Consider the following 25,232-nt stretch of genomic DNA (forward strand, 5'->3'; position numbering starts at 1 on the left):
AGTGAGTCACAGGCTTGATGCAGTTATTGCAAGCAAGGGATATGCAACCAAATGTTAAGTGTTATTTACTTTAATTTACTTTGAGACTTATCTGTTCCTATACTTTTGCTCACCTAAAAATTAGGTGGTCTGATACAAAAGGTTCTATGTTTTATATTTAACATATCTAGATGTAAATAGTAGGAAATAAAAGCTGCAATTCGAAACTCTCGTCTCAATATCCTTTTTTTTATTTTTTATTTTTATCTCAAACCCGAATGTATTTGGTGTATAGCACAAACAAATGAATTGGTCTTACTGTTTCAGTTGTTTCAGACGGGACTGTAACTCAGCAGAGAAAGATTTTTTTGAGTCAGTTAGGATGACATTGTGATAATGCATGCTTTTCAGTAAATTGTTTTTTTTTTTTTCTGAATGCATCCTCAAACATCTAAACTACACATTCACTTTTTAAAAGCTGCTTTAAGATCCTAAATATTTTACCTTCAAATTTCATTGCAAAACATTAAATAATTTAAAAATATGTTAGTGTTTACAATACATGTTTCACGGCAATCACACAAGCATGCCTTACACGTCTGTTACACTAGAAAGTATAACAGTATGTTAAGCAGGGTGCATGTAGCTTATGTCAGTGATATTTAATATTAATGTTGCCTGATATTAGCCACAATAATAAATCCCTTCTGTGCTGAAGACTTTATAATGGTTCTGTAAGTACAGTAGACCTGTACTTGTTTTGTTGTACTCTTACTTACTCTGAGAACATCTACATCTGAAAGTTGTTTTTCCTCTGGCTTGCTGTGGAAGTAGTACGTGGATATTTGATTGGCCAAGGCTGTCTATGTTGTGTTCATCCTATGTTCATTCTGGATAATTGGCTCGCAGACAGAACTTTATAAAACCAGGTTTATCTGTAACTTTTGGGGATTGTAATTTCCCCCAGTCATAAAGTATATTTTCACAAATTTTCACCAAAATGCCAGGTAGAGCCTTAGAATAATAGTGTCACAAAATACTGATTTTTTTTTCCCCCATTGTATTTTTGGTCGATTAAGTCATGCTAACTCACTTACTACTTACTGTAGGACTTTAGGAGCTGCACAGAATTTCTTGCACATCCAATTACCACCAATGTAAATAGAAAGTGATGATTATATGCTTTTCTTTGTTATTTAACAACATATCTTAGATTATGTGGAGCATTTGCAATATAAGTCCCTGTGAATGAGCTGTTATAGGAACATGTTAGATCAAGCACATTAATGTACCCCTATCATTTATGTTACAATTGTAAATATTCTGATTCGTGCTATTATAGACGATTAGTTTACACCACTAATATCAGAATTCAAACAGGCTGTGGTATAATTATTGTAATCAACACATTATTTGATTATCACTCGGTTGTGACATCATAGCCCACGCCACATGTATGCTGTTTAAAATTCCAGCACTCCAAATGTAATATGCCTTACCGCATCCCTGCATACACACCATTGCCACACTGATGTTGAGAGTTTCATCAAGTTATTTCCACCATTGTGGAAAATAATCAGAAAATATTTTCATATTACCTATTTTATACTGCATATAATCAATTTTATATGTTGGTCTTAATGTGACTCAGGGAGTGACTCACTTGGTTGTCTACATGTGAGGGGCAACTTGACATGAGAAAAACAAGTTAATTATTATCAAATCACCTTAATTCCTAGGGCTTAAAGCATAGCGTGCGCATCACTATCAGAAGAAGAGTAGAACAAACACATTCGATCGCTAGTAACTTCTCCTCTGACTTCCAACGAGCCTCTCTAAGTGGTGTAAAATCACAAGGGCTATTCTGTTGGGACATTCAGACAATTGCAAACGGTATTTTCATGACAAGGGACAAGAACTCTACTAGGAGCAGCACCCCACCCATATACACCACAACAAACTGTGAAACAAACTAAACTTTATACGTAATGTAATTTGAATAAGTTCACATACTGACATCACCTGGGTATGCGGTAATTATATTTTTCATTTTCCGGGCAACAATAATTTTTTTAAATTAACAAACATAAATAGTCTCAGAGGAACCTGCTATAAAATTAAATAATTATAAATTGTGGCTAATAATGGGGGTATCCATTGCACTGTATGTTTAACCCTTTGGACAGACCTATCCCTGTTCATGTTTGCACAGGTCCCTACCACAGCAATTCTTATGTTATCGGAACATGGACATCTCAAGATGTGGAGGGTTTATGAATTACACTGCTGGAAGAAAGACAAGTGTCTCGTGTTATGTCTGCGCGTTACTACCGAAATCTAGCTCAGCACCCGTTGAATTATTTCCAGCAGAAACCACAGAAGATGAACTATTGTCTTTCACACATGACTAGATTGTAATATTAATCAATCACTCAAGCTCAACTCAAGCTAAAACAGAATGGTGTACATCTAGGACATTATTTTGCCAAATTTGGTGAAAGATGCAAAAGCGATTTTGTCGAGAAGGACTCACACATGTTACACAATTTTTCTGTCCCAAGTATTGCCAACAAATGAGCTGGGGAAGAAGGGATGAGCCTTACTTGTATAGAGGAAAAATCCTTTAATCATTGTATTTGTGGAAAGATAAAAATGGCATTTATCTGAGGGTAACCAAGTGTAAAAATAGAGAGTGGAGGGAAAGTGAGTAGATCAACCTCAGTGAAGGTGACAGGAACTATTCAGAAATAATTCCTGGGATAGAAGGAAGTTACGCCCTTACAGATAAATATTGGTTGTGCAGAAATCATGCGTATCGTTATTTTCCCTACGGTTGGGTAGGTTGTTGCGCTTTAGTATCTTTGCAGCAGCCTGTACTCATAATTCACAGTAAACCATTGGATACATTAAAGAGGGAATGGGAATTGGTCATTAGCCTCGAAAATGTACCAGACAAACACTAGGGACGAGTTGTTAGCAAGGCTCCTATAGAATCTAGGAGTAATTGTGACATATCGATAAACTGAGTTATACTGTAAATTTGAGTTATTTGCAAAATAAACAATTGAATGTTTCCAATCAATGAACTCTGAAAGCAGCTTACTGCTCTGCAAGACAGGCTGGCCCTAGATATGATGTTAGCTGAAGAAGGTGGAGTGTCTTTCACATTTAAAGAGACCTGTTACACTTACAGTATATTCCAGAGTAAGGGAATCTCACTGATGTAATTGCTTTCATGAGATGAGTATAAGGATGTGATTTGGTTGTGTGTTTAATTTTAATGAATAATAATAATAAGTGATGTTTTATGTTTCACTTTTCTTATACAAAAATAATAGCAAAGAGAAAAAATTGTAATGAATAAAACGCAAATTAACTGGTTAGCACAGTAATTCAACTGATATTGCCATGAATGAATTACGAAGCCCTAGATGGTCACAGCACCACTGACAGCACTGCCATGGCACACACAGTCCCCAGGGTCACAGCACCACCAAGCATCCTCACTCTGTATGATGCACCATGGGTCCATGGAGCTTCAGAGCTGTGCAAAGGGCTACACAAAGTGAGCACAAGTACATTGGCACATACAGTGCATCCGGAAAGTATTCACAGCGCTTCACTTTTTCCACATTTTGTTATGTTACAGCCTTATTCCAAAATCGATTAAATTCACTATTTTCCTCAAAATTCTAAAAAACAATACCCCACAATGACAATGTGAAAGAAGTGTGTTTGAAATCTTTGCAAATTTATTAAAAAAAAAAAAAAAAAGCACATGTACATGATTATTCACAGCCGTTGCTCAATACTTTGTTGAAGCACCTTTGGCACCAATTATAGCCTCAAGTCTTTTTGAGAATGATGCTACAAGCTTGGCACACCTATTTTTGGGCAGTTTCTCCCATTCTTCTTTGTAGGACCTCTCAAGCTCCATCAGGTTGGATGGGAAGCATTGGTGCACAGCCATTTTCAGATCTCTCCAGAGAAGTTAAATCAGGTTCAAGTCTGGGCTCTGGCTGGGCCACTCAAGGACATTCACAGAGTTGTCCTGTACCCACTCCTTTGTTATCTTGGCTGTGTTCTTAGGGTTGTTGTCCTGTTGGAAGATGAACCTTCGCCCCAGTCTGAGGTCCAGAGCGCTCTGGAGCAGGTTTTCATCAAGGATGTCTCTGTACATTGCTGCATTCATCTTTTCCTCGATCCTGACTAGTCTCCCAGTTCCTGCCACTGAAAAACATCCCCACAGCATGATGCTGCCACCACCATGCTTCACTGTAGGGATAGTATTGTCCAGGTGATGACTGGTGCCTGGTTTCCTCCAGACATGATGCTTGCCATTCAGGCCAAAGAGTTCAATCTTAGTTTCATCAGACCAGAGAATTTTGTTTCTCATGGTCTGAGAGTCCTACAGGCGGGCTGTCATGTGCCTTTTACTGAGGAGTGGCTTCCCTCTGGAAACTCTACCATACAGGCCTGATTGGTGGAGTGCTGCAGAGATGGTTGTTTTTCTGGAAGGTTCTCCTCTCTCCACAGAGACACGCTGGAGCTCTGTCAGAATGACCATCGGGTTTTTGGTCACCTCCCTGACTAAGGCCCTTCTCCCCTGATCGCTCAGTTTGGCCGGGCAGCCAGCTCTAGGAAGAGTCCTGGTGGTTCCAGACTTCTTCCATTTACAGATGATGGAGGCCACTGTGCTCATTGGGACCTTCAGTGCTGCAGAAATGTTTCTGTTTCCTTCCCCAGATCTGTGCCTCGATACAATCCTGTCTCGGAGGTCTACAGACAATTCCTTGGACTTCATGGCTTGGTTTGTGCTCTGACATGCATTGTTAACTGTGGGACCTTATATAGACAGGTGTGTGCCTTTCCAAATCATGTCCAATCAACTGAATTTACCACAGGTGGACTCCAATCAAGTTGTAGAAACATCTCAAGGATGATCAGTGGAAACTGGATGCACCTGAGCTCAATTTTGAGTGTCATGGCAAAGGCTGTGAATACAATACAATTATGTACATGTGCTTTTTTTGTTTTTTATTTTTAATAAATTTGCAAAGATTTCAAACAAACTTCTTTCATGTTGTCATTATCAGGTATTGTTTGTAGAATTTTGAGGAAAATAATGAATTTAATCCATTTTGGAATAAGGCTGTAACATAAGAAAATGTGGAAAAAGTGAAGCGCTGTGAATACTTTCCGGATGCACTGTAAAGCCAAGCAGCATTGATATTTTTCTGAATCATAGTACCACACAGCACAAAAAGAGTCAAGTGGGCAAAGCTAAGTAAACATTCTTGCCAACAATGAAAGTAGCACACATGACAAAAGTGTTCAGGTGCTGTACACAATCCATGGCTAGAGGACACACATTGTGAATGGAAGATCAAGGCCAGAAGAATTCTGCTGAGGCCTGTTGGAACATGACAACATAATTAACAAGATAGGAGATGCACTACTTGATTTTATCTATCTATCTATCTATCTGTCCATTTAGCTCACACAGACTGCACACTGTGCACAGCTGTAAACTGTTAATAGCTGTAAACATCTAAAACTTCTACTTTCATTGCATGTTTTTTGCCATTCTTAAGGAATCATTCTCCATCGTTATTAAAAGGAAATCTTGGAAAATCAAAGAGGCATTATAAAGAAATTCTGCTTCAAGGACCCCATTTTGGCCCACATAAGCACTGTGAGTGCATTCCAGATTTATACAAAATTTCGATAGTGTGTCCAGCAAACCTTTCTGAACTTTCTGGAATGTAACAAACCTAGGAACTAAAGTAAATCTGATTAAATATTATTAGGTGGCTATTGTTGTCAACTGTAAACTAAGTAACAGTTTCTTGATTTTGGAAAAACTTGAGACATTGAAACATAGTTAGCTTGCTAACTTAGTCACATCAGATGAAATATTATAATATTATATTACAATGTTAGTATTGCTGCAGTTATATTGCATGAAACGTAAACTGTTTACTCATAAAAATGTTTATAAACAAAAACAACTTAAATTGCATAAAACAGTACACAGAGTACAATTTACAGTTCATATTGCAATACTAGTATCTACTGTAGGTACACCCTTTAAGATGTTTTCTTATCAGAAACCTGGTCTGTTACTTAATACTGCTTAACACAAACATTTCCTTTGTCAAAAATATTTGGTTTGGGAATAAAACAGGGATATATCCCAAAATTGATATTAAATATGTAAGATGCAAGACTTTTGCAAATTATCTCATACACACACACCCAAGGCTTCACTGCTGTGTTTAGTTGGACCTCTAAATGCAACTTGGTTTATTTTCCCTCTGCATTCACAGCTGGAGAAAATGTCAGTTTCCAAAACAATTTTTTTATAGTAATTATAGCACAGGATTTGGTGACAGTAACTGATAAACAGTGAATATCAGGATACCTGGTCTGTAATCACAAAGACGGGTTCCTTATTTAATTGTAGGTGAATTTACTACATTACCCAAAACTATTCTATATTACAGGATATACTGTATATTATGTGTATGTTTCAGATCAGTAGTGACAAATCAAAATGGCACCTGGAGTCTGCAGCTAATGGCAAGTATGAAGAAGCGTAATGAGTTTAAAATAATAATAACTGAAATGGCATCATACTGTAGGTATGACAGGTATTCTTGATTACAATTTTCTCTTGTCCTGATATTACTGTCATACTTTGTTGAGCTCTCGAACAATTACTCTAAGATAAAAGTAATGGTAATACTGGGTTTTAAAGTATGCTGCTGCTGGCAATGCCAGTAGTAGAGATGCTTAGAAATGACACCCAAATTGAAATTTTGTCAGTGTTCAGATGTGATCTGCAGTCTGGTCTATACACACTCCTGGAGTTGTACACTAAATCTTGAACTGAGTTTGCTTGCTTGATATATTTTCTCTCTCAGAGTGTGTGTGTGTGTGTGTGTGTGTTATCACTACAGAGAAGAGAGAGAAGCCCCACAGTATCCCTGGGTCAAATTCGTGCAAAAGTAACATGGCCACTGAAAAGATTAGAGGACTGGAGCCAGTAGGCACTGCATCAGTATGTCTGTGTGCATTTATATATATATATATATATATCACAGTGCCCTCCACTAATATTGGCACCCTTTGTTAATTTGAACAAAGAAGGCTGTGAAAAATTGTCTTTATTGTTTAACCTTTTGATCTTTTGTTAAAAAAAAAAAAATTCACTAAAATACTCTGCTCTCAATATCAAACAATTGCAAACACAACTCCGGTTTATAAAAAAAATATATATATATCTTTGTTAAATATAAGTGTGCAACAATTATTGGCACCCATATGAATTCATATGAGAAAAATATATTTGAAGTATATTCCCGTAGATATTTAAAAAATTTTAGTACACTTGGGTGACTAGGAACAAGAAATTGTTCAACCATGACTTGCTGTTTCACAGGGGTATAAATAAGAGGTAACACATAGGCCAAATTCTCTTAGTCAAGGAATATAGCTGTGATGTGCGGCAAAAGACTGTTGAGCCTCACAAAATGGCTATAAGAATATAGCAAAAGTATTGAAAATGCCCATTTCCACCATCAGGGCAATAATTAAGAAGTTCCAGTCAACTGGAAATGTTACGAATCAGCCTGGAATTGGACGTGTGTCCATATTGTCTCAACACACTGTGAAGAGGATTGTTTCTAGTGGCCAAAAAATCTCCAAGGATCACAGCTGGAGAATTGCTGAAGTTAGTTGCATCTTGGGGTCAGAAAGTCTCCAAAACTACAATCCGAAGTCACCTACATAACCACAGAAAAACGCCTCTACTCTCACCCATCTTCAGTTTGCCACACACTACCGGAACTTCAAATGGGATTGGATTATATGGTCAGATGAAAACAAAATAGAGCTTTTTGGCAATAAACACCAGAGTTGGTTTTGGCACACACAGAGAGGTAGGCATATGGAAAAGTACCTCATGCCCACGGTTAAATATGTTGGTGGCTCTGTAATGTTTTAGGGCTGCTTTTCTACAAGAGGACCTGGACCTTTTGCTAGGATACATGGCATCATGGACTCTATCAAATATCAACAGATATTGAATGAAAACCTGACTGCCTCTGCCCGAAAGCTTAAAATGGGCCATGGTTGGATCTTCCAGCGGGACAATGATCCAAAACATACATCAAAATCAATACAAAAAAGGTTTACTGACAACAAAATCAAGGTCCTGCCATGGCCATGCGAGTCCCCTGACTTGAAACCCTTAGAAAACCTGTGGAGTGAACTGAAAAGGAGAGTCCACCAGTGTAGACCTCAAAATGTGAAGGATCTAGAGAGATTTTGTATGGAGGAATGGTCTCAGATTCCTTGCCATGTATTCTCCAACCTCATCAGGCATTATAGGAGAAGATCCAGAGCTGTTATCTTGGCAAAGGGAGGTAGCACAAAGTATTGACTAAAATGACAAAAATAATTGTTGCACATCTATAATTAAAAAGATATATTTTTTGATAAATCTGTAATTGTTTGATATTCATGAGATTCTTTCAATTTTTGTGAATTTTTTTAACAAAAGATCAAAAGGTTAAACTATAAAGACAAATTAGTGGAGGGCACTAGTAACACTGATAGCAAAGATATTTCTTCATTTTATACTGTCTGTTGAGTCATTTTGTCAGACTAGTACTTCAGTATGTGTTCTTTGTGTGTGTGTGTGTGTGTGTGTACTGTATATGTGTGTAGAAGATGGAGGACATACCTAAGATGGTGGAGCTGTACCAGTGTCCACAGTTCAGGGATGTGCCCGTACCTCTGCCATACAACACTGCATACAGAGCCATCATCACACGTGTTATACAGGCACAGCAGCACCTAGTGCGCAAGGTGCTTCTCTAATTATATGACTTCATATGTGAATTGTATGTGTTTCAGCTGGGAAAGCAATACATATTAACACTAAATTCATCAGAATAATAATAATAAAAATAACGAGAAATGCTGCAAGTGCAGTCAAGTTTCATAGAATTATATTGCAATAATTTTTGGTATAGGGGTATATGGTTGAAAATTGTACTGTTATCATACTGTAGAAAAATCTACAGTATGATAACCATACTATGCAAGTTGACAGTGTTTGGTACAATCTCTGCTTTTACCTTAACTTTTTCAAAGACTGCAGCCACAGCATAGTAAAGTATTCAATTGTTTGCTCAGAAAATGGCAAATCTTGTTTTAAGTGTGTTTTTTTATTTTTTATTTTGTTTAGAGGATCACTTTGCCTTCAGTAGTTTATTCAGTGTATATATGCTTCTAGACAGGGGTACTGCATCATATATTTAAGCTATTAGCAAATTACCATGCTCTGTGGCATGTCCAAAAATGCAGAGCAGGCCAAGCTGAGCTCAGCTGTTTATCAGGATGGTGGCAAGAGAAAATCATTTTAAAAGAGGTTCATTATAGGTACACTGATGGCAGAAGCTTCAGTCTCAAAGCCTGCTTAGCTGGCTGTGTTTCAATAGGAACAGTGACATCTGCATTTAGATCTACAGCAAAGACATCAGTAAATTGACGAATGCACATGAGAGAGAGAGTGAGAGAGAGTGTCTGTGTGTGTGTGTCTGTGTGTGTCTAATTGTGTTTTATAGCCCAGCTTGAAGGCTGTCTTCCATAACATTCTCTCTTCCCCCACTGTGGAACACTTCGTCATCAATTCGTTCTGGTGGATCTTCCTGGAGAACTTTCAGGTAAGTTTTTTTTTTTTTTTTTAACTTTTTTTTTTTTGGCTGACAAAAGTTAGAAAGTATATTTTTAGGTCAAGGTTTTAATTTAAGGGAAGCATGAGAAGTCAATTTTATGGCTTCCAGATTCTATGATTGGATAAGCATCAGCAATATGGTAATAAATCTTTCCCTACATGCGTGTCAGAGCTAGAAAAGGCACCAGGGGACAGATTTCCTGCACTTTAGCTTTCTGCACCATCACCTGCGGCACTGTTTAGGACCTAAATTATCATTCTGAGTGACAGTCTACCTCAATTTCTCTCACTCCCCAATCTATCTCTCTCTCTGTGTTTTCCAGCCCGACAGGAAAGCTCAGGATCGACTGTTTGGCCAGATTGCAGAGAATTACATCAGCATTCTGACCCAGAGCTTGTCCTCTAACAGTGGCACTATCTTCCTTCAGGTAGTCTACACTACTATACTACAGAATAATTCTCATAACATGAATAACGTTTACATTGCACTGTGATTAAGGCTGTGACATAATAAGACATTAAATACTTTATTTGTTATATGGATGTGATGTACTGTATATGTGTATGTTGAATGTTGTGTTAAAATGTAAAAACTGTTCTTAAAATATAGTGTTTTGAATGCAGTCAGCTATGAAATGAGCGTAAAATGTATATAGTCACAGACAAAGTGACTATTTAATTGCCCTTCCAAGACTCCAATAAGTGCTTTTGGAAAATTAATGTGTAAAAACATGTGAAAACATATGCCATATACATTTATGTACTGGCCTGCTTCATTGATTGCAGTTTTTTTATTGTACATTTCTAAAAGTAGAACATGGGTTCTTCAACTCATTAAAATGTGGGGTTTTTTGCCTTTCTTCTAACAAAATAATTTGTTCAACAAACCTAACATATTAATCATGTTTAGTAACCTAGTTTAAATGTCACAATGTATGACTTTGCCAGTCAGAAATACTTGGGAGACTAGAAACGTTTAATAGATATTGCCACGTACTTGCGTAATGGAGTTGAGGATGGATGCAAATGCAGATAAGAGGTTTTTATTAAAGAAGATGTAGGCAGACAAATCCAAATCGGTAATCCAAAGCATGGTCCAAAAACATGCAAAAGGTCAGGTGATCGGCAAACATGCATAAATAGGGCGAGGCTACAATGAGAGTCGAGAAACGAGGTCAGTGAACATGAAACGAAACGAGAACAAAGAACAACCGCATGGTAATGAGTTAAACTCAATGCTACGCAAAGTGCACAGAGACACGAGGGGTTTAAATGACAAACATAATCATGGGTTAAACACGGACAGCTGAAAACAATATTGACACACATTCAGAAAACAGCCAATGACTAAACAGGGGCGGAGACAGAACATAACCATAACAAAAGTACGTGTCCAACGTAAACAAAGTCACGGTCATTGAAGACCGAAAAGCGTGCTTTCTCTAAGCGCTCGCACATCTGGCTCGTGCACGTGCTTGCGCTTCGGTTTTCCAAGCACACTGCAGTACTGCAGCGCTGTCTCAAGGGGAAATCGTGACAGATATAGTCAAACTAGATTTTTTTTCTCTGAATAGATACCTGTGCTCTGCTGGTTAACTGTGTGTTACTCTGGTGACACACTCTGGTGTTTAGGGGTCTTGGGTACAGTGCAGTGAAAAAGAAGTATCCTGATTTCTTCTGTTTTTGTGTATATCATACTAAATTGTTCCAGAAATTAAAACGAAATCTAAGTTAAAACAAAAGCAACCTGAGTAAACACAAAATACAGTTTTAAATGACAATGTTATTTATTGAAGCAAAAAAGTTATCCAATACCAACTGGGCCTGTGTGAAAATGTATTTGCCCCCGTAGTTACTAATTTCCCAAATCTATGAAATTGCATTCATAATGGGGTTCAGCTGGATTACTGCAAGCCCTGTTCAATCAAATCAACACTTAACTTAATATAACTTAAATATAACTTTTTCAACAGCCTGAATCTGGTTAAAAGGTCTTACCCAGTAACACACTATGCCAAAATTGAAAGAAATTCCAGAAATGATGAAGAAGTTGATTGAAATACATCAGTCTGGGAAGGTTTACAAAGCTATTTCAAAGGCTCTGGGACTTCAAAGGACCACAGTGAGAGCCATTATCTCCAAATAGAAAAACTCTGCATAGTAGTGAACCTGCCCAGAAGTGGCCGACCTTCCAAAATTCCTCCAAGAGCACAACAATGACTCATCCAGGAAGTCACAAAAGAGCCAAGGACATCAAAGGACCTACAGGCTTTTCTTGCATCACTAAAGGTCAGAGTATCAGAAAGACACTGGGCAAATCTGACATCCATGGAAGAGTGGCGAGACAAAAACCACCGCTAACCCAGAAGAACATTTAAGGCTCATCTGAATTTTGCCAAAACACACTTTGATGATCCTCAAACCTTTTGGGAGAATGTTCTGTGGATTGATGAGTCAAAAGTGGAACTGTTTGGAAGACAGTCCTGTTAAATCTGCTGTAAACCAAACACAGAATTCCACAAAAAGAACACCATACCTACGCCAAGCATGGTAGTGGCAGTGTGATGGTGTGTGGATGCTTTGCTGCCTAAGAATTCTGCTTTCTACAAGAAAATCCTAAAGGAGAATGTCTTCAGTCCATAAGTTTAAACTCAAGGCCAACTGGATTCTGCAGCAAGACAATGATCCAAAGCATAGGAGTAATTCCTAGTCCTAGAAGTAAGTGAAAGTCTGCTCTCCAGTTATCGGAAGCATTTGGTTGCTGTTATTGCTGCTAAAGGTGGCACAACCAGATTTTATGTTTAAGGGGGCAGCTAGTTTTTGACATGGGTAATAGGTGATGGATGCCTTTGTTTTATGCTGTATTTCATTTGAAGATCTAAACCTATTTAGTATGAAAGATACACAACAACAGAAGAAATCAGGAAGTACTTTTTCACGGCACTGTAGATGTTTGGTTAATAGTGTTGAGATGCTTTGTGGTTTTTACTTCTTGAAGGATTTCCCCAGCACACTGAGTCAGATGCTGTTCTGCTGCTTCTCCTGCTGCTTCCCTCAATCATGCTGTTTCCGTGATCCAGCCTTCCTCACAGCTCTGTGCTCCACCGTCTACCAGTGGACTGGAGGTAGCTGACGCTCAATAATCTAAATTAAAATTCCTATACAAGTTTTCGTTTTATTTGCACTGCTTGGTAAAAAACTTTTTCATGAGCAGATCCTTTCTTTCTCCACACTTACTTTGGTCTTTCCATTACTTTGGTAGAGATCAGTCTTGGTTTCAGAACTTCTGTGGCTCATCTCTTAACTTCTTTGTGAATTCCAGTCTGGCCTTCTGATTCTTTCTGCTGATGAGTGGTTTGCATCTTGTGGTATGGCCTCTATATTTCTGCTGTCTAAGTCTTCTTTGAACGGTGGATTGTGATACCTTCACCCCTGCCCTGTGAAAGTCCTTGATGATGTCACTGACTGTTGTTTTTGGGTTTTTCCTTACAGCTCTCACAATGTTTCTGCCATCAGCTATCGTTGTTTTCCTTGGCCGACCCATTCGGCGTCTGTTGCTCAGTACACCAGTGGTCTGTTTCTTTTTCAGGCATTCCAAATTGTTGTACTGGCTATGCCCAGTGTTTGTGCAATGCCTTTGATTAATTTTCCCTCCTTTCTCAGCTTCAGACTGTCTGGCTTTTCTCCCATAGGCAGCTCTCTGATCTTCATGTTGGCTTATCCTTTTTAACAACAAATGCAGTCTTCACAGGTGAAACTGAAGGCTAAAACAAAGAGTAGATGTTCAGAGCTATTTATTATTTAAACAATCAATCTAACAGGGCACACCTGGGTAACAAGAAACACCTGTCAGTCACATATTCCAGTATTTTTGCTTGCCTACAAATTGGGTGGTCTGATACAAAATGTGCTGTATTCTATGTTGTTTAACACATCTACATAAAAATACCAGGAAATAAAAGCTGAAATTCTAAACTTTCTTCTCATATTCATCTTTTGATCTCAAACCCAAATGTCTTCAGTCTACAGCAAATAAATTGACTTGGCCTTGCCATTCCAGCAGTTTCAGAGGGGACTTACACTAATGAAGATTCTCTCCATGAAGAAGTGAACGAAGATCCTCTTGCAAGTTTTTTTTTCCGATGTTACTGACAGTTCATAAAGAGACACAGAGCTGTTACTTTCTAGGGGAGGATTCAGAAAATATTCATTGTGGATGTGCCACATGTACAAACCTGGAAAATATGTATTACATGATAAAAAAGATTTGCCTCAGCACAGGTCTATTATGTTAAGCATAATCCAATGCCTCTTCACTCTTCCCCTATCTCAGTCTGTTCAGAAAGAAAAACATGGAAATCTTATTTACTGATATCAATAAGTGTCCAGCAGCACAGCCAGCTAATTCTTCTCTGAGCAAAAAACATGATGTACTTTGAAAAAATGGCCTAAGCCTGCTATTGAATTACTGACTTCCCTTGAGTCTAAAATGGTGTGAAGCAATAAATCAGGCTTAGATTTATCATGCATGAAAAAGGAAATGAAATGATTCGGGCTAGTATGAACTGTTGCACTGAGTATTGGAGTTCACAAGTATTTAGGTCAAAAGATCTGTTATAGTTTCTACAGAGCATTATATTTTGGTGTCAGTCTCTCACTCTTTCTCTCTCTCTAGGACTCAGTCCTGCTCCTGAAATCTATAAGCAATGGGACTTTGAAGCTCTGGAGGAAAACGAGACCAGCAACATTATAGATAGAGAAAAAAAGGAGAAGGATAGTGGTATGTCATTTTCTCAAACCACTCTCATCCCTGCAAAGGAATAAAATGTCTCCATGTTCTTGCCTTTAAGTCTTAATCTTTATTGAGCTCTCAGAATCACCTTGTTAAACTGATAACCTCATTACTGTTTAAACACACAAGATGTAATCTCTCTCTCTCTCTCTCTCTCTCTCTCTCTCTCTCTCTCTCTCTCGCTGTTTTGTCTTCCCTCCCTTCACTGTAGCACTGAAATTGTAAAGTATGGGTGTAATGATACAGTGGTGTCTTGATCAATATAATATATTTTCAGTAGAGCAAATGCAAGCATTATATATACAACCCCAATTCCGAAAACGATGGGACAGTATGGAAAATGCTAATAAAAACAAAGAGGAGTGATTTGTAAATGTACTTTGACTTGTATTCAAGCAAAAAACTTATAAAGACAAGGTATTCAATGTTTTACCTAATTTTCCCAGCATGTCCCGCAGCACGCCGTTGTTGAGCCATTGGAACACCGCTGGCACCGTAGGTAGCCTATACGGCATTATGCAATAATTGAAGTGGCCAGAGGTGGTGCTGAAGGCCATTTTCCAATCATCCCCTTTCTATATTCAGACCAGGTTGTAAGCGCTACACAGGTTGAGCGTGGTGAATACTTTGGTTTCGCACAGTTGTTCCAGTTGTATCCAGAGGATAACGATACTTGGCTGTGACTTGAGTCATACCCGTGTAATCTATGCACAGGCATAGGCCACCCCAGTTATAGGGATGATGTGGTGGAAGCCCACTGGCCTTGGCTTTGCTGAAGCTTATGATATTCGGGGGGAATTTCTACATGGACTTGAGTTTCAGGGCTCCCTATGGAGGTTGATGCTTTGGCTATGGAGGGGGTGCTGAGAGAATGGGCATGGACAATATGTGGACCAGCGTGTAATCTTGCGCCCCTTCCAGGAGATTTGAGGGATGTAAGCCCAGCACCACCGGAAACTTAGAGGTGACAGTGATGAAGAGGGAGATCCCCTGTTGCCTGTCTTGATTCAAGATAAAGGGGAAGTTAGTTTTTTTAGAGGTGAGAGTGTGGGCTTGATTAAGTTTAAATGTTTTTCACCCCGACAATTGACAAATAGCCTGTTGTATAATGACATCTGCAGAATGTATTGTTGGATATGCAGACATGTTGAATTAAACAATATGATATGCCTTATCTTTACACCCCTAATGCCGGACATATTCATAATCGTATTACATTACAAATGAATAGCAAGTTCTTAAATAGAACATTTAAACCAGCATTTAACCATTCAAAAAATGTGTTAACCTATCTCAGGCAACAATCTCATTATTTACAATGTTTCTTTGCTAAACATCTTTGCATTTTGCTCTTAAATTAGTAGCAGTGTTGTGTTTATTGCCGTTAATTTAGCAAATACACAAACCGTCATTAACTATTATCCATACTTGTGGTGACATTAAGTCCATTCAAATGATTTACTTTATGGGTTTTTATTTCTTGCTGTTTGTTTGTTTTTATGAATAATTTACCTTTAATCTATAATTTGGGTAATAGGGTTGTACTTTCAAAGTGACATTGTCAGGCAATATTACTATAATTGAAAATTTAAAAAAAGAATGAGAGAACATACTTTTCTTCTTCTCATGATCTTCAGAAAATTCAGATGATCCAGTGTTTTGTGGAATATTCCAAATACCTCGTAAGGATAACAGGATTAACTCAATGAAAAAAGGAATGTTTTAAAAATATGCAATATTAAATGGATTCACACACACAGTATTCAGATTTCTGAAGTATTTTAATGATTATATTTCAAAGTAACATGCATTTATAGTGGGGTTCTTGAGAAAAATAAATTCCTGTTTTCTAAGTGCTGTATATGTATTTATGGGTTTTTTATGTTTGTTTGTTTTGTTTTGTTTTTTTAACAGACTCATCGCTGACCTCTACTGATAGTGTGTTTTCTAGCATCTTCTTATCTGAACCCTCCGGCAGCCTCACAGCTATGAAAAATAGGATGGTCAGTGTAACACACATACATTGAGTACACAACATCACCGCATAGTGTGTAAGATAGTGAATGAAAAGTATGTGTTTCAGAAGAGTCCATTTGAGGTGAGTCAGGCCAATGCATTGTACCCCAAGAACAAGCTCACTACTACGAACCATGCAAGCACTTGTGAGGGTAAGAGCAAGGCGTGCACACAGACACACACGTACACCTGCTGTTCTGCAATACTGGCTGTGCTATATTGCTAAGTATAATAAAACTAGCAAAGCAGCAATCTTATATGAGGCATTAGTAATAGGTGGTATATTGGTGGGAGAGTGAGTCGGTATAAGAATATCTGACAGTTTTGACTTTAATACTTGGCTGGTCCTCACAACTGCTTTTTTACACAAGCTTTTATTTACAATACTAAACCAATATGGTTAGATTTAGATGTAATTAGCTGCATTAATAATGATGTAAATGGAAGGTCTTCACAATTATAGTAAGACTTGTCTTTGGGTGTGTCTCTGTGTTCTCATCGATCTTGTGTTTCAGTGGAGAAAGCAGCTTCCCAGAATGTTGCAGACTCTGATTTAAAAGTTCGTACTGACCAAAGAAACCACACATTAGCCAGAGAGGTAATTACAGTATTCCTAGAACAGTATTCCTAGAGCACAGTGCTGAGGTGCACAAGAGAAAATGGACTACTGTATCTATTTATATCATATTATTTCTATTCTACAAATATCACCTGTTTTTACATTCCCTCTCTGTTTCCTGCTTTTCTTGTCTTTTCTCTCCTCCCTAGTTTATAGGTACTAATGTGGTACCATTAATCTTTTTTTTTATCATGATTTCTCGCTTCATCAATTAATGAAATAATCGACTGTGATATTGGTGAGCTTGGTTGTCATTGTTTATTGGCTAATATTACAACCCCAATTTCAAAAAAGTTGGGACGCTGTGTAAAATATAAATAAAAACAGAATGCAATGGTATCTCATAAACACATGCTATTCACAATAGAACACAGAAAGCATATCAAATGTTTAAACTGAGGTGTTTGAGATTTGGAAATCATTGCATTGTGTTTTTATTTACATTTTACACAACTTTTTTGGAATTGGGGTTGTATTTTATATTGAATCTGGTGCATTAAATCACCTTTAAAGCTCATTTTTTTAGTCAGCATTTACAAGGTATAAGTGACTTAGGCCTTATTTTTAATTCAACAAGTTTACAGAAATTTTGAGAAATAGGAGCATAAACCAGAAAAAAAAATCCCATTTTTCTCTCTGTCTTGCTTCTCTTTCCTGTCTTTTTCTCTCTCTCCCTCCGCATGTTTATATATATATATATATATATATATATATATATATATATATATATATATATATATATATATATAAATAAACCCTATATTTCTCTGTGTCCAGCCTATTTAGGATAGCTGTTTATACCATGATTGTATGAAATATAATAATACAGATGATTGATTGAAATGATACATGGAAGAATAGCAATAATAATCTTTCTCCCTCCATGCAGTCACATGCAGTGGATGGACAAATAAAGGTGAAGCATTGTGTGTTTAATGTGTGGGGAAACTCTCCTCTGGTGCAGCACTACATGAACACATTGCATCTGCAGTGCAACATGGGTTACAACATTCTAGTGAGGAGAGCCCAGCTCCAAGCACTGCCTCAATATCCTCATACATGTGCCATATACCAGGATGCACACATTTAAAAACAGTTATTTAAGTACAGTGAAATAACTAGACAGACAGGCCAGGGTCAAAAGTAGAGAAAGCTAAACTCTAAAATTTTTATTTATTTTTTTTTTATTTATTTATTTATTTTTTTAAATAAGAGTCTCAAATGGTATACTATAAATCTTCTCAGTCTGATACCTTGGCCATTCAGAAAGTTTTAACACACATTCTGAACACCTGAATACACTCAGAACCTCATTACACACTTACACCAACACTCTGAACACCTTAATACATACTCACACTGTCAGTAGATGCATTCAACACCTAAATACACACTCAAAACCTCATTACACACTTTCACTTTTAAAATACACACTCACAACACCATAATGTACACTCAAAACCTCATTACATGCTTGCACTGTTATACACACTCTCAACACCTTAGTACACACTTCAAACCTGATTACACACTTGCACTGTGAAAACAAACACACTCAAAACATTAGTACACTTTCAAAGCCTCACTAAATACTCACATTATCAATACATAAACTCTCCACAGATTGATACATACTCAAAACCTCCCTATACACTCATACTGTCACTAGACACATTCAACACCTTAATAAACACTCAAAACCTCAATATACTGTACACTCACTATCAATACACACTTTCAACATCTTACTACACAATCACAATGTCAATACACAAACTCTCAACACTTAATGCATGTCATACTGCACTACACATGTACTCTGGCAGCACACACGCTCAACACCTCAATATACTGTACACTCACACTATCAATGCACACACTTTCAACACCTTACTACACACTCACAATGTCAGTTTACACACTCAACACTTTTAATGCACACGCCATACTGTACTATGCATGTACACTAGCCACACACACACACACTCAACACCTTTATACAAACTCAAAACCTCACTACAAATTCAAACTGTCAACACATTCAATCTCAACATCTCAGTAGACACTCATACACTCAATATGTCAATACACACCGACATTCTCTACACTCAGACTTATACACACTGCTTATAACTGTTATTAAAATGCTGACACTGGTCTAATTATAAAGAGGTAGGGTCACTGAACTTTGAAATGAGTTTCAGTAGCAAAATGTTCATATCCGCAGGATGGCTATAAAAATTGGTGATTTACGGTGATGCTAAGGCAGTAAGCCTTATCACTTAATTACTGTTGCCTCACTCGTGTGTATGCAGAGTGTGCTATATGTCTGAATGCCAACTGTCTCCTCATCTTCCTTAACACGCTAACGGCAGACTCACTTACTTACCGAGATGTTTTGAGGCAGACATGCCAGCGTTCCTCCTGCCAGCGGAGGGAACTGCGCTCTCTCTGGGCACGACACGCACAGGAAATAAGCAGCGTGCAGCAGAAACGGGAAGATGAACAAAATCAGCTTCTCAGGTTAGAGCTGGCATAAGCTAAATATATCAGTAAACACTCATACTCTGGAAACCTGCATGTCTTTATACAATTATTAAGGCAAAAGGATGGTCTGGAATGTGGAAGCATGTAAGGATCTGGCACTGCCATAAGGGTTGAGAACTGTCACTGAATTCAAAACAAGAAGAAAATAATGTTTTTAGTTTATTAATACATTTGGGTCCAGATTGTGATGTATATAGAACCTGTATTATCGTTGTAATTAATTAATTAATTTATTTATTTATTTTGTGATGTCCAGAAAACACAAGAAAATCCTGTCTCAGAAAAATGTGGTACACAAACTCTGCCAGCTGCTAGTGCCACCAGTCAAGGTCAGCTTTATTTTAGTTAAAAACGTCACTTGTATACTTCAGTAAAGATTTTTATACACTGATTCACAGAGTTGACCAAACCTTTAGTCTTTAGTCAAATAGCATGGTCCTAAAATGGAACTGTATCTGAGTTTATGAAGCATTATTGCTACAATTATTACTCTCTTTCTCTCTCTCTCTCTCTCTCTCTCTCTCTCTGTGTGTGTGTGTGTGTGTGTGTGTGTGTGTGTGTGTGTGTGTGTGTGTGTGTGTGTGTGTGCACACCAGGGTGAAGAGGGAAGCAAAGCACACTCTGAACAGTTGCTTGCATTTAACACGTTAATAGCTGGAATTGAATAACACACGCTGCATCTGCTGCATTTAGTGTGCACATAGCGAAATGTCACATGACATTAAAACCAGAAAGTGTTGGTTGCACAATCTCATTAGATGAGCTCTTTGAAGCAGAAATGAGCGAAATGTTCATCTTATCTCTTTAATCAACATGCTTATAAATTTGATTACAAATTCATGAGAATCTACACAAGCGTTTTCATATAACAATGTATAGGATTATGGTCAATGATCATAGATATTCATTTAATTTAATTTGAGCTTTATATGACAACAGGACTGCAATAGTAGGACTGCAATACTTTGGATAACCACTGGATGACAGTACAGGCTTTGACTTTATTACAATTGTTCTCTTCACTTCTCTGTTCTCTTCATGGACTGACGTATAGAAACAACACTACATAGCAATAAGAGCTACTTTCAAATTCCTGTTTTCTGGTCAAATTAAACTATTTTATAGTTTGTGTCATATTGTTCAGATTTCCCATGTGTCCAGGAAAATCTGTAAAACCTGAACATTTTTGGGCTAGTTCTCCAAAAATGGAAAACAGGAAGAAGGAAAAAAAAAAAGATAAAATATCACTGAGGTCCTGCAGTCAGTTTCATCAGTTAAACATAAATCATTATTAAACACATTATCATAAAGTCTGATCATAAATTAGGGAGTTAGTCCTAAACTGAGAGGAGAAAAGTATGCTGCTTGATATGCTGCTTGATATGCTGCTAGGCCATCTATATGGCCAAAAGTACAGTATCTCACAAAAGTGAGTACACCCCTCACATTTTTGTAAATATTTGATTATATCTATTCATGTGACAACACTGAAGAAATGACACTTTGCTACAATGTAAAGTAATGAGTGTACAGCTTGTATAACACTGTAAATTTGCTGTCCCCTTAAAATAACTCAACACACAGCCATTAATGTCTAAACCGCTGGCAACAAAAGTGAGTACACCCCTAAGTGAAAATGTCCAAATTGCTCTGCATGTCCAAAGTGTCTATTTTTTGTGGCCACCATTATTTTCCAGCACTGCCTTAACCCTCTTGGACATGGAGTTCACCAGAGCTTCACAGGTTGCCACTGGAGTCCTCTTCCACTCCTCCATGATGACATCACGGAGCTGGTGGATGTTAGAGACCTTGTGCTCCTTCCGTTTGAGGATGCCCCACAGATGCTCAATAGGGTTTAGGTCTGGAGACATGCTTGGCCAGTCCATCACCTTCACCCTCATCTTCTTTAGCAAGGCAGTGGTCGTCTTGGAGGTATGTTTGGGGTCGTTATCATGCTGAAATACTGCCCTGCGATCATGCTCTGCTTCAGTATGTCACAGTACATGTTGGCGTTCATGGTTCCCTCAATGAACTGAACCCCAGCGCCAGCAGCATTCATGCAGCCCCAGATCATGACACTCCCAACACCATGCTTGACTGTAGGCAAGACACACTTGTCTTTGTACTCCTCTCCTGGTTGCCGCCACACACACTTGACACCATCTGAATCAAATAAGTTTATCTTGGTCTCATCAGACCACAGGACATGGTTCCAGTAATCCATGTCCTTAGTCTGCTTGTCTTCAGCAAACTGTTTGCGGGCTTTCTTGTGCATCATCTTTAGAAGAGGCTTCCTGGTACACCATAAGGTGCCATGTTGAACTTCCAGTGACCAGTATGAGGGAGTGTGAGAGCGATGACCAAATTTACCCCAAATTTAACCCACCTGCTCCCCATTCACACCTGAGACCTTGTAACACTAACAAGTCACATGACAACGGGGAGGGAAAATGGCTAATTGGGCCCAATTTGGACATTTTCACTTAGGGGTGTACTCACTTTTGTTGCCAGCGGTTTAGACATTAATGGCTGTGTGATGAGTTATTTTGAGGGGACAGCAAATTTACACTGTTACACAAGCTGTACACTCACTACTTTACATTGTAGCAAAGTGTCATTTCTTCAGTGTTGTCACATTAAAAGATATAATCAAATATTTACAAAAATGTGAGGGGTGTACTCACTTTTGTGAGATATTGTATATGGATTCCTAACCATCCATCCATCCATCCATTTTCTGTACAACTTATCCTACACAGGGTCACGGGGAGCCTGGAGCCTATCCCAGGACATGAGACAGGGTACTCTGGACGGGGGCCAGCACATTGCAGGGTGCAATTGCGCACACATACACACACACACACACACAAACACACACAAACACACATACACATATTCACACACTATGGACAATTTGTTAATGCCAATCGGCCTACAATGGCCTCCCGAAGCACAAAAACATGCAAACGCCACACACACTGGGCGGGCATCAAAACCCCAACCCTGGAGTTGCAAGGCAAACATGCTAATTACAAAGCCACTATGCCCTGGACACCTGACCGTAACACCCATATGTAAACTGTTGCCACAATGTTGGAAGCACAATTGTCTAAAATGTCTTTGTTTGCTGCAGAATTAACAGATGAACTGTGGCAGATTCTACAAGATGCTCAGAAACCCTTACCAGACAATTTCCTTATAAAATTTCACAAATTGTACCTGAGACAAAAATTTTTTGGTGTGGCAACCAAATATTGACTTTGTTTAGTTCACAACTAGTTACTGCTGTTTATAGTATTTTTTAAAATGTAAAAACATTTATTTTCATTATTGTTGAAGGCATCTTTTCTTTATAGGGTTTTTTTTATTTTTTATTTTTTTGTGAAGATTTAAAAAACTTCAGCTATGCCCAATGTAGCTTCAGATTTTTTTTTGTTTTAAACAATAAAGAAGAACCCCTGCCCCCCATCCCAAAAATATTTATTTTATATACTTACTTTTTTGAGCTAGAACTGTCAGGATTTTTCAGTTGTACATTTCTGATAGAGCCTACCAGCATTCATTCATTCTCTCACACTAGCTTTTCCTGGAGTCATTGTGAGGAATAATTTAGGGGTATATATTTTTATCCTACCAGTGAGGTCAAGGCTTTCACACAGCTTTAAGTGAAGCTCAGTGAATCAAAGAAAGCTCAGCTGATGTGGATAACCAGCACCGCTGGTGCATTTAGAGAAAGAAAGAGAGTAATGCCTTCCCCAAAGCCAGCATTTCAACCGCAAATACAATACAGCCATTTTTGAACTCCTGCCTGCTTGAAAAATGGTATGGTTCTTTCCTGCTTTTATTCAGTGAAACGTTTCCTACATGTGGAACAAACTGAAATGTGGAATACTTGTGTTGACATTGGATTCCTATTGGTATTATAACCCCTAATTCATCTCATGGAAGCAAGGAGATGTGCCTCAATAGTTCCTGTGTTTAAAGGATCTTCACCCATCTCAGAAAATAAAATAAGAAGGATGATACACGCTCACATTGAAGTTTTTGTGTCATGGTGAATTGGGCTGTTGATGAAGTAGTGGGGGGTGGGGGAGGAAATGATGATGAAATACAGATTAAACAACAGAAGCTACATATTACAGCATTGCAGCACAGGATTGGGAAAAGTAATCGAGCAATCTGTATTTAATAATGCAATAGCATGAAGTTATAGACCCAATTTTAAAATCCTATGGTTATTTTGTTCAATTCTGGATAAAGGTTGTAAGAAATTATATCAGTGCTAACCATGGCCATTTGTAATTTTCATGCCTTTATCCATTTACTTTATCCTGGTCAGGGTTGCAGTGGATCCCAGGAATATAGCTTGGATGCCAGTCTATTTCAGGGCATCATGCATACACACATTCACATCCTGGAGCAATTTAGCATAGCCAATCCACTTACTGCCCTACACATGGGGAGAGCACATGAAACTCCACAGAGACAGTAACCCAAGCTCAGGATCAAACCAGGGACCCCAGAGCTGTGAGGCAGCAATGCTACCCACTGTACCACCCTGTCATGCTAGACACTCTCAGGATATTCGTGTCACAACTGCTGGAATGTCTATACAGCAATATACAACAATATATTTAACCAAATGACAATTATAAATGCAACAATAATCCATGCAATACATGCCTATCTACATCCCAAAACCTCTTGCACTACTTTTTGAGGTGGAAATTCAGGAGAGATGTTAAGTTACAGTATCTCACAAAAGTGAGTACACCCCTCACATTTTTGTAAATATTTGATTATATCTTTTAATTTGACAACACTGAAGAAATGACACTTTGCTACAATGTAAAGTAGTGAGAGTACAGCTTGTATAACAGCATAAATTTGCAGTCCCCTCAAAATAACTCAACACACAGCCATTAATGTCTAAACCGCTGGCAACAAAAGTGAGTACACCTCTAAGTGAAAATGTCCAAATTGGGCCCAAAGTGTCAATATTTTGTGTGGCCACCATTATTTTCCAGCACTGCCTTAACCCTCTTGGGCATGGAGTTCACCAGAGTTTCACAGGTTGCCATTGGAGTCCTCTTCCACTCCTCCATGATGACATCACGGAGCTGGTGCATGTTAGAGACCTTGTGCTCCTCCACCTTCCGTTTGAGGCTGCCCCACAGATGCTCAATAGGATTTAGGTCTGGAGACATGCTTGGCCAGTCCATCACCTTCACCCTCAGCTTCATTAGTGTGTTTGGGGTCATTATCATGCTGGAATACTGCCCTGTGGCCCAGTCTCCGAAGGGAGGGGATCATGCTCTGCTTCAGTATGTCACAGTACATGTTGGCATTCATGGTTCCCTCAATGAACTGTAGCTCCGCATTGCCGGCAGCACTCATGCAGCCCCAGACTATGACACTCCCACCACCATGCTTGACTGTAGGCAAGACACAACTGTCTTTGTACTCCTCACCTGGTTGCCACCACACACGCTTGACACCATCTGAACCAAATAAGTTTATCTTGGTCTCATCAG

At 38.3% G+C, this 25,232-nt stretch overlaps 1 protein-coding gene across 1 annotated transcript in view; it reads left to right on the forward strand.

Annotated features, from left to right (window-relative positions):
• Positions 1-20,862, forward strand: part of LOC128623808 (protein FAM227A-like) — a 30,872-nt gene extending 10,010 nt beyond the window's left edge. The window contains exons 4-17 of the mRNA XM_053650913.1: positions 6,516-6,561; positions 6,942-7,042; positions 8,713-8,853; positions 9,615-9,713; positions 10,048-10,152; positions 12,723-12,849; positions 14,400-14,504; positions 16,431-16,519; positions 16,600-16,684; positions 17,048-17,130; positions 18,041-18,198; positions 19,522-19,674; positions 19,955-20,027; positions 20,295-20,862. Coding sequence (XP_053506888.1) covers positions 6,516-6,561; positions 6,942-7,042; positions 8,713-8,853; positions 9,615-9,713; positions 10,048-10,152; positions 12,723-12,849; positions 14,400-14,504; positions 16,431-16,519; positions 16,600-16,684; positions 17,048-17,130; positions 18,041-18,198; positions 19,522-19,674; positions 19,955-20,027; positions 20,295-20,366 — 1,437 coding nt within the window. The 3' untranslated portion in view covers positions 20,367-20,862. The remainder of the gene's footprint in view (positions 1-6,515; positions 6,562-6,941; positions 7,043-8,712; positions 8,854-9,614; positions 9,714-10,047; positions 10,153-12,722; positions 12,850-14,399; positions 14,505-16,430; positions 16,520-16,599; positions 16,685-17,047; positions 17,131-18,040; positions 18,199-19,521; positions 19,675-19,954; positions 20,028-20,294) is intronic.
• The last annotated feature ends 4,370 nt before the right edge of the window (positions 20,863-25,232 follow it).

This window comes from Ictalurus furcatus, chromosome 20 (assembly GCF_023375685.1).
Source record: "Ictalurus furcatus strain D&B chromosome 20, Billie_1.0, whole genome shotgun sequence".
Classification (NCBI taxonomy): domain Eukaryota; kingdom Metazoa; phylum Chordata; class Actinopteri; order Siluriformes; family Ictaluridae; genus Ictalurus; species Ictalurus furcatus.